General features: G+C 40.8%; 2 protein-coding genes across 6 annotated transcripts in view; one reads left to right on the forward strand and one right to left on the reverse strand.

Annotated features, from left to right (window-relative positions):
• ZnT49B (Zinc transporter 49B) overlaps nucleotides 1-14,564 on the forward strand; it is a 97,367-nt gene extending 82,803 nt beyond the window's left edge. For all 5 annotated transcript variants that reach the window (XR_011042509.1, XR_011042507.1, XR_011042508.1 and 2 more), the window contains exons 15-16: nucleotides 10,299-12,053; nucleotides 12,087-14,564. The gene's annotated coding sequence lies outside the window, so the exon portion shown is untranslated. The remainder of the gene's footprint in view (nucleotides 1-10,298; nucleotides 12,054-12,086) is intronic.
• The window catches only part of LOC137634421 (serine-rich adhesin for platelets-like), a 64,779-nt gene continuing 54,025 nt past the window's right edge, over nucleotides 4,399-15,152 (reverse strand). The window contains 1 exon segment of the mRNA XM_068366816.1: nucleotides 4,399-6,346. Within this exon segment, the coding sequence (XP_068222917.1) occupies nucleotides 6,330-6,346 (17 nt within the window). The 3' untranslated portion in view covers nucleotides 4,399-6,329.

Raw genomic sequence — 15,152 nt, forward strand, 5'->3', positions numbered from 1 at the left:
TGACCCTCCGCTAGTTAGTGGAAGGGAAGGTGGCGGGGGTAATCCACCACCCCGCTCACACCAGCACTAGTGAACACCACTACTTTTTATTTTGGCTCGGTAGAGTAAAGAATTAGTCTTTTTCTCCTATCAAAACCTTTTAACTGGTTTACGATTAAAAGCAACTGGCCTTAAGTTAAGAAGTCCTTTTTTTTTTTAGAGCTACCTTCAATGGGGCTCACAGGTTCCCCGTGCAAGGCAAGGTAGCTAAAGGTCTTACGGTTGGGTACGCGAAGGGAGCAGACATGCTCCCTAGGGGTTGTCTTTCCCTCCCGAGGCGGTGAAGGTCTTCGACCTAAGAGTCTTGCACCCACTCACCTGTTTCGGCCTTGGATTCGGCTCGCCCCGACGTTTGCTCTGCTTTGCCGAGCAGGCATGAGCAGTTGCTGACAAGGACTCCTCGGAGTGACATATCGGGTAACCCCTTTGGGGTAGACCTAGAAACAAGCTTCGGTTAAGTTTCACAAGCAACGCTCAATGCCACCCTTCAACTTGGACAAAATTTGTTGACTGGAAGCAGAGAGCATTGCCCAGAGTTCTGCCTCCAGGTGTTGGATACTATCCCTTACGAGGGAAAGGCATCCTCCGCCAGGTGTTGTGTAACTACCTATTGAGGGAGAATCGTTCTCCACATTGGGCAATCATCCCTTACGAAGGAATAATCCCCTCCACAAGCCCTGTCCAGCAATCTTCTCGCTTGCGGGGAGAATTGCTGAGAGCGGCAACGGGTTGGTCACCTTTCCCGTCCGTGCGAAAGACTGCCTTCACCTGGGTGGTTTTCCTCCTTCAGGGGATTCCTCCAACAGGAATTGGATTTGTCCATGCCCCGCCCTTGCTTTTCGGAGCAAAGCCCTTTGAAGCTTGGTGACTGCTTGCAGTTTCTGCTCATCGCCGCCATACCCCCAGTGTACAAAAAGTCGCTCGTTGCAACTTCCCTTTTGGGTCTTTGCCCCAGATAGTGACGACTGCCAACCGCTTGTGGTTACCACCTCTCCCATCGACAAGTCGCGAAGGCTTTAACTCTTTGGGGTTATTGCCAATATTGTGCCTTTTTAGCACAACAAAGCTCTTAAGAGTTCTTTGAGGCCAGGTCCTTCGGGACCTGTGTCTCCTGGGTTTCCAGGGAGAAACTACTTTTAGGCTATAGCTCTTCAGGGTTATTTCTTACATCGTGCTTCTTGGGGCACAACAGAGCTCATGGAGCTGTGTGAGGTTAAGCTCTTCGTGACCTGTGCCTCATATTTCAATCTCTTATTAGGGAGAAATGGCTGGTCTTCAAGGCCAGAATAATCTTTTTCATTCCCTTCGGAGGTTATGACATAAGGCTACTCACTGAGCATGAGTATTTTGCAAAGACCTTAGTTTTGCAGAGAATATTGTGCAGTGTTGCACACTCATCAACTGAGCTCTAGTGAGGTGGATGGCGGAGCTCTTCTGCCTGATGAAGGTGTGTAAGCAACCCGGCTTGCTCGCCTTAGTACCCATTGCTAGTTTGCGAGACCCTATTCAACAGTGCGCAGGTTTCCAAGACCCTACTCGCAAGGGAGTGTTACATCGCAAAGCTTCAGTTTACTGTTTCCTCTAGTTCACGCCACTTCGGTGGCCCACGGGACTTCAGCTTACTATTGCCACAAGTGAACGCTACTTCAGTAGTGCGCACTAACTCACATTACCAGTATCTATCCTTACAGGTAAGATTCAATTCTGTCCTCGATAGCATTTGCTGACGCTTGCCAGCGCTCACCGATACTCGCCAACGCTTGGTAGAATTTGCTGGCAAACCTGAACAAACCTGCCTAGTGTTTGTGTTCTTTATGTTCTGGGTCAACAAACCCTTACACGTGAGACTACGTTTCATGGGAAATTCTCTTCCCTGACAAGGTTTACACAACTGCAGGCTTTCGCTAACACACTGCTTACATTTACAAACAATAGCCATAAAAAGCTGAAACTAACTCCTTCTGTTGTGCATGCGGACTTGACAAGACAAAACCTCGGGGTTATTGCCACAGATACGGTTTACTACAGATCGCTTGTGTCCAATTTTGGAGTGGCATGTCGAGATCTCCCCCCTTCAAAGGAGGAGGAATCCAGGGGATTCATCATCCCAACAGTGCTCGACTCCTGTCTAATAGAGGCGGTCATTGATCGGCGTTTTGGCACCTCTCAAGGATCTGAGACTGTCCTTGCCAAGGTTGGTAATTTTCGCGGCCCTTTGGACAGAGTGAACTCGTAGATCTTTGGACCTAAGAATTCGCTTCGGACTCTCAGTCAATTAAGAGTACAGTGCAGCATGTATTCCTAGCCTTCATGGTACACAAGTCAGCAAATCAGTGGGCCAACTGTTTCCTTAAAATTAGGGATGCAATCATCTCATGCTACTCAGGTATGTTGGGCAGACCCCGCCATTGGCCCTCATGAATACCCCAGCGTTGTATGCCACGAGCCCTTACCACAGAAAGACGTAGAGGCTACGATGGACGTGGAAGACTGCGAGCCATGACTCCTTGTCCATCATTCAGTCCCCCTTAAAGGGTCAAGACCTTTAAAGGCAGTTGCAGTGAGACATTCAGTTCCTGCCATGCCATTGAGATCAGCTTTGGAAGAAAGCTCCAACTACCTTCAGACCCAAATCAGTACCTCCAGCTACTTCTACGAAGAAACATTTGGACAACAATCCACCATTTCATGCCCAGCCTGGCCAGTTTAGGAAGGGTGGTAGACGTAAGGTAGGAAAAGGAGAATGAAGCTGGCAGTTACCACCTCCATCTGCCACGAGTGGGTTGGATGCCTGTGATTTTGAACAACTCTTCTCAGCCTAACAAGTTTATTCTCAAGACCCTGTTCATGATGGAGACATCATAGTGGAAGACTTCATGCTCTTGGTGGACCTGAAGGATGCCTTCTTCCAGATACCCATACATCAGTTCTACAGAATTTGCCTCACTTTGTCTTCAGGTCAGTAGTGTACTAGTTCAAAGCCCTGTTTCTTGTACTGTCTACTGCTCCCCAAATGTTCACAGTAGTGTTCATGCTGGTCTCAGCTTGTGTCTGCTTTAATGGGATTTGCCCTTTAGGGATCTTGAGGGTTGCCTGATCCTGAACTCCTACAGGAGGCAGTTGCCCTAAGATCGAGAGAGACCTCTTCCCTTTTGTCATGATCAGTTGGGAAGAGTCAGCTCTCATGCCTAAGCAGAGAATGAAGTACTTGAGCATGTTGATAGACACAAAAGCTGCCTTAGGGGTGTGGTCCACATAAGAAAAGCACATACTTATTAATTGGTTAGAAATGCAAAAAGCCTTCCTAGCACTGCAAGCTAGAATTCTAACAGTTGATAGCATTGATGAGCTACAACACTACAGTCATGGGATATGTCAACAAACAAGGGGGGACTGTTTCACAGACCATGTGCAAGTTGGCAAAGCAGATTGTACACATGACCAGTGAACAAGTCTTTCCAAACAAGTTTGGTTAAGTATAGTAGTACCTTTCATCCTCCCATACAAGTTTTAGGATGGATAGAATGTATGCAAACTCATTTCTCAAAACAACAACTACACATTCAGACAACATATACAGTACATCACATGAAAATGGGTTCTAACCAGGCCTAACACTTGTGACATCTTTGTGCTCAGGTCTTCACGAGGTTGAAGGAGTCACCATCTCTACTTCTATTTAGGACCAGGTGCTCTGACATTTCCTTGGAAAGCTAAACCAGCTTGTTTGGTTCATAGGGACTTGCTCCCCCTACCTTCTAAGGGTACAACCTATTCAAGGTTGTTTGATTGTATTTATATAGGATCAAATCAAAGATTTTAAAATTTTCTTTCCTAACTATATAAGCTTGTGTCCTTTAAGTTACACTAATTGCCTCCATTGTCCTGCAGGTCTGGTCAAAAGTGAGTGCAGAGCTGGGCGTGGCTGTCCCTCCCGCCAGTAACTACTACCGCCTACGCTGAAATCATACACCTATTATAAAAGACTCGTGTTTGAAGCCAATAGTTAAGAAAAATACATGTTATTTTAAAAATGTGATATTTTGAGGTTTAATAGATTTCAGTATTTTGTGCTTTAACAAGTTTGATTATCAGAAAAAGTCTAATTCTATTTAATTATTCTGCGAAGTAATAAATATTCTTTTTGCATTTATGTCATATAGGTTACTTTTTGTAATACTGCAATTGTATTTTGGAGAACAAAATATAGGGGACCCAATTCGACATAACACACATTTACAAGCTTCTGCAACAGAAACGGGCACAAAGAACATAATTGACATTAGCATCTTTGACAAAAACAAATCATAATATCTTCAGTACATTAAAATCCACATTTAGTTGAGGAAAACTAATAAATTTTCAGGAACAAAGAATTTATTTATAAATAGGTTTGTGACAAAACTGTAAAGAAAAAATAATATACAATGCAGAAAAAGGCATCACAGATAAAAAGTTGAAATATATGAATAAAATCCATTAATAACAAGCCAACATCTACTCGGTGATTGTAACTTAACTATTACAATAACACATTTTATCATTACTCTGGAAATCTACAATTTAAAATTTTCAAAGTGATGAATGAAAAATACATGATATTTGGACAAATAAGTTTTTTAAATCAATAGCTAAGGTAGGTAAATGAATTGCTATGTATATACTGTACCATTACTAAGCACAGTGTTACAAAGCACATTGAGTAATCATATACACCACTAACTGGTCAAAATTGCCCAGATTCCTTATAAATATATATATAGAAGGAAATTTATATCTTAGACTGATGGAGATGAAGCTGTATATTGTAGTTAGGTATAGTTTACACTGCCCAGTTCTATTCCTCTTCATTACACTTTCCTTATTTAGAATATATGGCAGTGATCATGTACGTCCTTAATAACACTGAAATACTTAAGAATATAAGATTTATTTAAAATCTATTATTGTTGTCTGAATTGATATAAAGGCAGTTCATGCATCAAACATTTGCAATAAAAAAAGGCAATGTGTGTAATCACATGAAAGGCCCTCCCATATTAAGGTTTATATTCAGAAAGTGTGCTGAAGCAATTCTGGTATCTGTTTATGATCAAAATAATATATCAATCAAAATTAGGTATCCGTAGATTGAATGATTTTTCAGAAATACATAGTGCATTTACATCTCATTCACACACACACATGCACACACTATCTTACTTATTTTTTTTTCATCTCGATTCTCAAAATTTGGAAACACAAAGACCAGAGAAATGTGGAATAAAACAGGGCATGGCAAATGGAATTTGTCCAATCATGATAGATAATGCATATTTCAGTGGGAAATTAGTATTTGTTTAGAAGGCCTACACAGTAGAAGGATGGTAGGCTACTTATTTAAAAATGTACCTTGTACATGAACTTAAGCTTCATACATAACACATGCACATACACACTACAGCAATTGCACTTGGGCTTCAGTAAATAGTGATATACAACCATCAGCTTATTTTTGCATTTTAAGCATTGCAAACTTTTATTATTGAACACTGAGGTTCAAATAGCTATACAGTACCTTAAAATTCTGGAGGGTATTTTATATGAACACTAGTATTCTTTATACGAATAAGGTGAATATATGAAACTGTAGTATGCTTTCTTCTTTAAATTTTCTGTTAAAACAAATGCTTTCAAGAATTCCATTAATGCCTAAAATTCTTATAACTGAAGTTTTAAAAAAAAATCTTTGGTTTTTAAATGTCAATAAATTCTTATTCTACATGTCAATACTACATTCCAATAAATCATATATTACAATATGTGACACCTCCAATAAAAAAATATGCACAAACTTGAGATTTAGGTACAGATGTTGTGTGAGGAAAGAAACTAAACCGAAGAGAGGAAACTTACAATCATTTTTGCAACATTCTGGTAAATATTTGTGACTAGTGGAGTAATTTTGTTATACTTAAAATTAAAGTATTTTATGTTGTTAGTTTAATGCAGTCATTGGTTATTTAAGTTTTCTTAATTTTTTTTATACATGATGATCATCCATTGGCCATTGGCACACACGACTAGCTGCTATAGAATTCTACACGTTTTTCCCCCATTGTAATAAGTAGCAACTTTAAAATTAAATTACATTATTCAAGTTCATTTAGCTTTCATGACGACACAGGTTACAGTTCTTACTCCAATGCCAGTGTGCAGAATGTTTCAAATGATGTTTGGCTGCTCCATTAGACCCCCAAAGATGCTAGACCACCAAACTTGTACTTGGGTGGTCCTGCATCATCATAAACTCATGATGGGCACAACACTGTAACAAAAATAAAACATTAGAATATAAATGTAAACCTGGCAATAGCGTATATTATAACGAGACTAACTTATTCAAGGTTAACGAAATATTTCAATAAATTTAAATGGTAAATTCCCCATGTGAAATCACGTTTACAACTTTTTCAGTTACCAGATATAAGAATATTTGCTTATTAATATTAGCTAGTTTATTAAGTGATATAAAATGACCAAGGAAATTTAAAAAGAAAGCAATGCAGATGGGGGCAACTTGTATGTAGTACTGTAAATGAAACCATCAAATACATACAGTACTCCCTTACTGCTCATCCCACAATAAGGCATTGATTTCACCTCTGCTGGTAGGGCCATTGCTTTCTGTGATTTCAGAGGGTAGGTCTGGAACATTAACCATGTACAAGTGAGAAGGCAAGAGTTGGTAGGCAGTATGCATCTCGTATGAATTCCACCACCAAGATCTCCACCCAATCTTGCCCACTGGCTTAACAGGCATCCCCCCCCCTAATTGCTGCAGACTGGGGGCAAAAGGTTGGAGTGTCATTCATAACTTTTTCATGGAGGAAAAGGCTGATTGTGCAGATCGGGCTTTGATGTTTGCCAGAGTCGTCTTCAGTGCTAATCTCAAAGGTGTGATGGAGTTTGAAGAACTCGCTGTTGATGTCTTAAAGGTAATTGCACGATGGATAAGGGAGTCATGATTTGCCTTCCACTTCTTAAGCATTACCTCCACGTCCTTCTCCAGGAAATGGGCTGCCGTCTCCCACACTGAGGCATTCCTCAAGGATAACACCTCATCTAGCAAAACGAGAGGTGACTGCATCCTTCCTCTTCAGAACCCAGTTGGCCAACTGGTGGGCATAGAACACCCTTCCCCAATCCCGGGGGATGCCAACCACTCGCAAGTCTCACAGCAAAAAATTTGAATTTCCGGTTACCAGTGAAATCCAGCCCCAAGACTCCCATTAATATCGGTTGATAAGAAACAGTTTTATATTTAGTTTGCCTTTATGAAATTTAACAAGTTTTCTGATGAAAATAATTAAGTGCATTACTTTAATTTAATCATGTTCATTTTATCTTCTTTTTTAGCTTACAGTCAGTAACATACCACAGGTACAGTAACATGCAAAACAACCATTATATAATCATAAACACTACATGAAACCAGTAGGGTTGCCGTTATGGCTGAAGCAGCATGATTGGGGGCACCTGCTAAAAAGGTTGGGACCTGCTAGCCTGAAGGTCACAGCCTTTACACCAGAAAGGATCAAGTTGTTAAGGGCCCTTCTGTATCTAGAGATTTGCCAAATTCTGGGTTTTGGCAAATTAATCAACTGTACCTAACTTGTGTCTGAGTGGCCCCTTTGTTGGACCAATGGGCCGAGAAGATAGATCTGCATTCTCTGGCCAGCAGAATCTTTGTTGTTGAGGGAGCGCAGGTGGCAGGATATTGTTCAATCTGCTTTAGCAGGGCTCTAGGGATCCAGAAATCACTGTACTCACAGATGCAAGGATCCAACGAAGGTGGACGCAGGCTCCTGCCAGTACTGAACAGGAATTAGGTGCTGTTGGGTCAATGATGTTCCAGGACATTCTCCCCACCTCAAGTACCTTGGTAGAATCTTCCTTGTCCTGAGAGTGGTCACAGAACTGAGGCAATAACCTGAAGAGGATGAAGGGATGACAGATCAAGGATCAGACTACCTTTCGGCGACTGAACTGTAGCTCATACCCTCAGAGGCTTATGAAGCACTAGATACTTTAGCCTTTGAAGAGCGATCAAGAGACTGTGGCACTTGGTGGCGCACAGGTACCCGTTACTCGGTGAAGAAAAACCTTGCTGCCTATTGCGCAAATGTGATGTGGCTTCTCACTGCTTGTATGAGTTTTGAGGGTGGTCTTGAAAAGTCACCTATTCCAATTCCCTATTGCGTGAACGCATTAAAAGGTTTCGGCGCTTGGAAATATCTTGTGCCGTAGACCGATCTCAGCTTGTAGTAAGACCTCATTGTATGAATTGGGAACACTGGGATGGAACAGGTGATAAGTGGTCTAATTCCCTGGTGACTCAACAGTTATGATCCCATGAAGAACAATCTTGTGGTTTTTGAACGCATAGTTTTTAGTTTTTATGATGGTATAGAGACCAATAATATGGAGATGGATGACGAAGGGATCGATCAGAATGAGACATGGATTCATCTTCATGCTCAAATGAGGTGAGGGAAGATTTCTTCCACCACGAGTGAACTTCTATCTCTTTGGAACTAAAGTCTTCTTTGGGGGAGATCCTGAGGTATTCTTTGAACGTCTTGGACAAGTACGTTCTTGTTCTGCACCGTCCCTCCCTCGCACATGTGGTGAAAGATCAGTCAGAGTTACACTAGACTCCAGCTGATAGGTCTTCCTGGACTTCAACGACTTTTTTTTTGGCCAGAAGTAACAGTGTTTGCAGGTTCAGACGTGGGCACACACTGGCGTGAAAAAAACCGCAAGTATAGCGCATGCCAAAACCACCCCTCTCTCCTGTAAAAGAGGGAGAAGAAAGTCAGCGCCCTTCATCCTGTCACAGGTAACTGATGAATGAACACCTATACTTTCTACCAAGACACCTCTCACCTCCCCAGAGTGAGTTAGTTCTTGTTACAGCATTGTCCTTCCCCTGCAAACTTAGGGGGAAGATTAGATTGTTTGAGCCCTTCGACTTCTGGTTTTTCTATAAGCAGCAGCGTCTAAAATCTAATGGAGATGGGACAGAGGAAGAGGAACTTGAAGTTTCCCTTTTACAGGGTTGCGCAAGTGAATGACCACGCTGCTGTAGGGAAAGAAGTCATGGAATGCTTCAGTGCCGCAGAGAACACTACCAGATGATACGTCCTCTACCTCCTCCCCAGGTGTCGGGAAGACACTGGAGGAGTAGCAAAAAGGGTGACGCCCCTCCCCTTAACCTCTCGGTGGCAGCAAAACCTCCTTTCCTGAATGATCCCTAGTGATGTTTTAAGAATACCAAATTCCTTGGGTCTTCATTGTCATCGGCATCGTCATAAGGACACACTAGTGAGGGATAACAGCAACAGACTTACCGCCCAACAAGAAGGAAAATCAATGTGGATAATGACAATTTTCCACAGAAAACACAGTTATAGTTTATCCAGAAAAGAACTGCATATTTTCTTCTGCCATTAATATATCCGTTGAACATAACGATATGCCTGCACATTTTTTCATTTCTAAAAGAAAATGCAGAATATTAACAACCAGAAGAGGCCACTAGAAGTATGACTGTACAGCTTGTGGCTGAAATCAAATGTGGAAACTCAGCAGACAGACAGGTGGCTGGGCCTTAACATCCCCGTACTAGTATCTCTTGTACATCCACCTTACTAAAAGTTTAACGCCTATTCCAGGCAAAAGAATGATGGTTTACATTCATGTAGGAATTAATCAGACTTACAAGCCCGTATAAAATCATCTACACACCATTGAGTGACATGCAATATGCTGATGATGATGTCATTTTAGCCCATATCGTCAAATCAGTGCAAAACACCTTGAGACATATCACCAATATACCAGGCATTTGGTTGCAGATAATACAAGCTGTCTTAGCCTCTGTGTGAGGCTTCAAATGCTCTGTTTTGAGATAATGATTAGGACTGGGTCTGGCATTTCCATTTACAAGGACATCCTTCTGTTACTGAAGGGTTATGGCACCAACAGAGGATGCATCCAGCCTATGGGATCTTATTACTTCTCATTCCCTGATCAGCATTTTAGGAAATTTACCCATCCATAAATGTGTTGTATCGGTCTAAAGATTAACGAAAGTAACTTGGTATCTGATGTATTTCATTAGCTAAAACTGTAATCTATGATAATATTTTGACATCATAAATTATAAATTGACCACAAATAATTAGTAAAACTTGAACACTAGTTTGTCATTCCAGAATCAATGGGCATTAAGTCAAGCAGTCTGCAACCCAGCTTTTGAGGAGATTTTGATGGAACTTTGTTACAGTGCGTGGAAAGAGAATTGCATGTTAATCCTGCCCCTGAGTAAGCAGACTTTAAAAATAAATATGAAAGCCAAGAATAAGCAAGTATACCATTTTATTTTTACAAGAGCAAGTGATCAGAGCACCATCATGACCATAAAATATCAAGCTGTTGATGGAAATCAGATGGTAATCAACCTTCACTGCATTTTAATTTGATGAATGCCAGTCATAGATTGGCATTTTCAATAAGATTTGTAGTTACTTAAGCCCATCATAGATTTTATGCATTTTCAATATGTAATTACTTCTCACTTTCTCATCAATTTGTCTTTAACAAAACTTTTAACTCATGATCATTGTTATAATTAATTATTATACATCAAATTCAAATGTTTACACAAGAGAACCTCTACTCTCTAAGTGCATCCTGCTTAAATTTCTAAACCTACTTCCCAGGCTGGACAAAGACTAAGTCCACCTGGTAAAAAAAGTGGGAGGTTACAGCTCCATAATATATTAGTTTGTCACTGTGTATCATTTCTAATTGATCTAACCAACCAGTGAATTGAAATTCTTATCATACAAATACTGTACTGTCTTATCTAATGAATAATAGTTATATGAACACTGCATTTTGTGTTGTTTTCAGATAGGACTGTCACAGAACATGCTTCTCTGTTAAATAGTTATGCACAATACATTGAAACTGTTGTATATTATACTGTATTCATCCATGGGTCAAGTGGATGTGACCGATTTGTACATTGGGCATATGTCTATTTCAGTGGCATTATTTTTCAAATGAAGAAATACCATAATCCTGAAGTGAGTTTGATCTACTTTAATGAGGTCCATTACTTCATTTAGAGGTAAAACTTTCATTTTTGCTGGCCAACCACTTGCTAAACAATTATTTTTTTAATAAAAGCATAGTAGATGTATCTCCGACTGCCTTGTATCGATCTTTTGTAATTAATATTCTATGATATGTACCAACTTCATGAACAATAGGTTTTTAGGACACTGATTTTTTAAGGCTTTATCAGTCTTTCTATTGTTGCAAAATATTTCATAATTTTGTTTTTATGATCATTTTTCATATAAAGTACCATAATTAACAACTACCAAATATAAACATCTAAAAAAATTATGCATTACTGTATACTAAATATTTGAAGTAATTTAACGACCACATATGCAAATCACTTTACAGGCACCAATCAATAAGTCGACAGTGGATTCCAATCAAGGGAATTATATCAAAATTAAATACATCCTTACCATCAAGGAGCTATCAAGCAGAAGTAAAATCCAAAGGCTACATGAAATCCAAACTAGTCTAAAGTCCATATTTAAAAACCTACTTTGAAAGAGTTCTTGCGTCCCAATCCATCTAATGATCTTACAATTTTGCCAAACATATAAGGTATGTATTTGACAGTTAAAAAAAAAAGGGGGGGGGGGTTGGTTTCACCAGCCATGAGCATTTATAGAGGACCCACTTTTAAAACTACATTTTTATCAACACTTGCCTTTTACTAAATTTAATTTGTGATATATTCCAAAGATTAAACCAAACATTTCACAAAAATACATAAATTTCATGATTAACTGCTTCTATACATGCCTTGAAGAACCCTGTACAGTATATGTTTGGGTAACAATCATTTTATATGCCATATAACTGAAAATTACTTTCAATAGGTCAGTAGGTATAAGTATTTAGTTTTTCAAAAGGTCAGTAGGTATAAGTATTTAGTATCAGGCATACATGCATATGTCTGTAATATATGATTTTCTCATTGTTTAATAATCTTCAGACCCTACAGAGAAAAATGTATTCATGAGCTTTACCAGAAATAAATATGACCCTCAATCAAGTGAATTTGTATTTTGAATGCTTTATTCTTTGAACTTCTATCCTGCCGGAAGCAGTTGTCCAAAAACAATCATTAATATCCTATTTACTAATAATAAATACTATGACTGACAACTTGTGGTTGGACATGAAATGAGAAGGAATGAGGAATGGTAGATATGAAAGTAGTAGGACAAACGCTATAGGAAGGCTAAGCAGAGTACAAAATAGAAGTTATTTAATCATCTAACAATGGTAAGGAAACCTGAGGTGACAAATTTGAAAATAATTTGTATTTTCCTAACAATACAAACCTGGAGCTCTTTATAAGGAATATACTTTCGGCAAGCTGGAAGACTAGCCATTAGAAAAATTTTAGCGAGGTATAACTACCCACCGCAAATTAGCGAGGAGGGGTAGTACTGTACCAGCCACCCCTTTCACACTCGCACCAGTTCTATCGTCACTTTTTATTGCAGGCATGATTTGCAGGGGTAAAGGTGCGGGCAGGACAAATTTGTATAAAGAGGTCAAGGTTTGTATCGTTAGGAAAAATACAAATTACTCTCAAATTTGTCATTTGTTCCATCACAAAGTACAAACTCTTTCACGCTTTATAGGGAAGACTCACTCTAAGATGAGTGGAAGTCCCAACTAACAGGCTAGTTTTTGACCCGTGGTGTTCCTCCATGCTATGTGCGAGCTTATAGTGAACCCACCCTGACACCTCGCTAAACTTCAGTGCATGTGCAGGAATTAGTGGCCAGAGCAACCCATGTGACTCCTCCAGGTAAGAATTCTTGGAGTCCTAGGACTTCCTTAAACAAACCAATGGACATTGCCATTTCCCACCTCACTAGGGGAAATGGGGACATAAATCTATGAACATATATAAGATTACACCATGGAAATAGTTATTACATGCAGACAGCGGAGGCCAGCTTGCAGCGTACCGTAGGTGCTGTGCCCCAAAAGAGAGGAAGATGAAAGAAAGTAGATCCCAGTCACTCTTTATCACTCATCCCAGACTTAATCCCGGGTAACGTCTGCCCTCGACCATCTGCTCCTTGTCCAATCAAGGACCTTGAGGTGTTTAAACCACTTGATGTGCGGCCACTACAGGAAGGATGGAGAACGTCTCCGTGTTCCTGTGAGTTACGTCTTGCAGTTAACAGGAGGTGAAGTGTGTCTGACACTTCCACACGCCCGCTTGTTGAACATGCGCCAAAGAGTAGTTTTTCTTTAATGCCAAGGACGTAGTTATGCCCTTAATATCGTGAGCACTTGGTTTCACCGATTGCGGAGGAGTAAAGATTAAAGGCTCAATCTATGACCTTGTGAATCCACGCCGAGATCGTATTCTTTGTGACTAACGTTAACCTTCCCTTTGCTGACAAACATTCTGTTTACTCAGGGATGAGCTCCTGTAGTTCATTTGAATTAACACCTCGTGGCCTTACTGGGCATAGTGGCAGTTCATCTGGGTCATCGGTTACATTACGGAGACACTCAATCCAGAAGGGCCCGAATCTAAGATCCGCCACTGCTGGATTTTTTGTCTTTGCTACAAGCTCAATGACAAAGCCCTGCATTACCTATCTCCATCCCCTTGAATCGGAGACGACATAAGAAAGATCATGCAATTCACCGACTCTCTTGGCCGAGGCTAGGTGAGCAGGAAGACCGTTTTAAGTGTTAGGTTAAGATCTGATACCTGACTCAGTGGCTTGTAAGGTGCTCCTTTCTGGGATCGCAGTATATGAACTACGTTTCATGGAAATGGTGTAAGTTCCGGCTGAGGACATTCAAGACTCCGTATAAGAGGCGAAGGTCAAGGCTGAGCAGTAGCCTTTCACTGCTGAGATGAGTTTTTCCTCTCCGAGGTATAAGGGAAACTCCGCTATCACTGGGATAGTGGCATCAAGAGGAGCGATACTCCTTCCACGACACCAACCAAAGAAGACTGTCCTCTTTGCCTTTATAGTAGACTGCAGCTGAAGATTCCCGAAGGTAACCGGATACCCTTTTCGCTATAGGTTGTCAAAAACTTCTCTTTTAAAGGAGATGCAGTGTAACCTCCTGGCATGAAGTCATAGGAATTCAACCACTTTGTGGTAAATCTTTACGTGTGGTTGTCTGAGTAGATTGTGACATGGAGGGAGCTCCCTCGGCACCTATGTAAGCAGATCTAAAAGGTCCGGAAACCATTCTGCATGGTGCCACATCGGAGCTGTGAGGGTCACCAACAGGTTTTTGTATGCCCTTACCTTGTTTAGTAATCATTTTACTAGGCAAAAGGGGGGCAATTTGTAGACATCTACAGTATGTTGTCCCAATGTTGTTAGAAAGCATCTTGCCTAAGTGTTTGGGGGATCTGGTACTGGCGAACAGTACATCAGAAGCTTCTTGTTCAGAGATGTTGCAAACAGGTCTACTGTTGGCAAACCCCACCAAGAAAGGACTCTGTTGGCTACCTGAGAATTCAAAGACCACTCGGAGCCAACTAACTGAATTGCATTGCTCAGATTGTCCACAAGAACATTTCTCTTGCCTGGGATGAAGGGACCAATAGGGTCATTGAGTTGCCTTCTGTCCATCTTAGCATTTCCACAGTTAGATGGCATAGGTGCTGTGAAAAGGTACCTCCTTGTTTGTTTACATACGCCACTACTGTCGTGTTGTCGCTCACGGAGTGTCCTGAAAGGAGCTGTTGGAACTGCTGGAAGGCCAGAAAGGCTGCCTTCATGTCCGGAGGTTTACGTGGCAATGTCGCTCGTACTCAGACCAGAGTCCGGAGGCTATGTGATGCAACATGTGAGCCTCCGACCCTTCTTTAGATGCATCTGTAAAGAGCATCAATTGGGGGGGGGAGAAAGATCTGCATCTTTGAGTAGATTAGCATCTGATATCCACCACCTCAGGTCTCTCTTTTGCTCAGGCCCTTC

This window comes from Palaemon carinicauda, chromosome 44, assembly GCF_036898095.1.
Source record: "Palaemon carinicauda isolate YSFRI2023 chromosome 44, ASM3689809v2, whole genome shotgun sequence".
Classification (NCBI taxonomy): domain Eukaryota; kingdom Metazoa; phylum Arthropoda; class Malacostraca; order Decapoda; family Palaemonidae; genus Palaemon; species Palaemon carinicauda.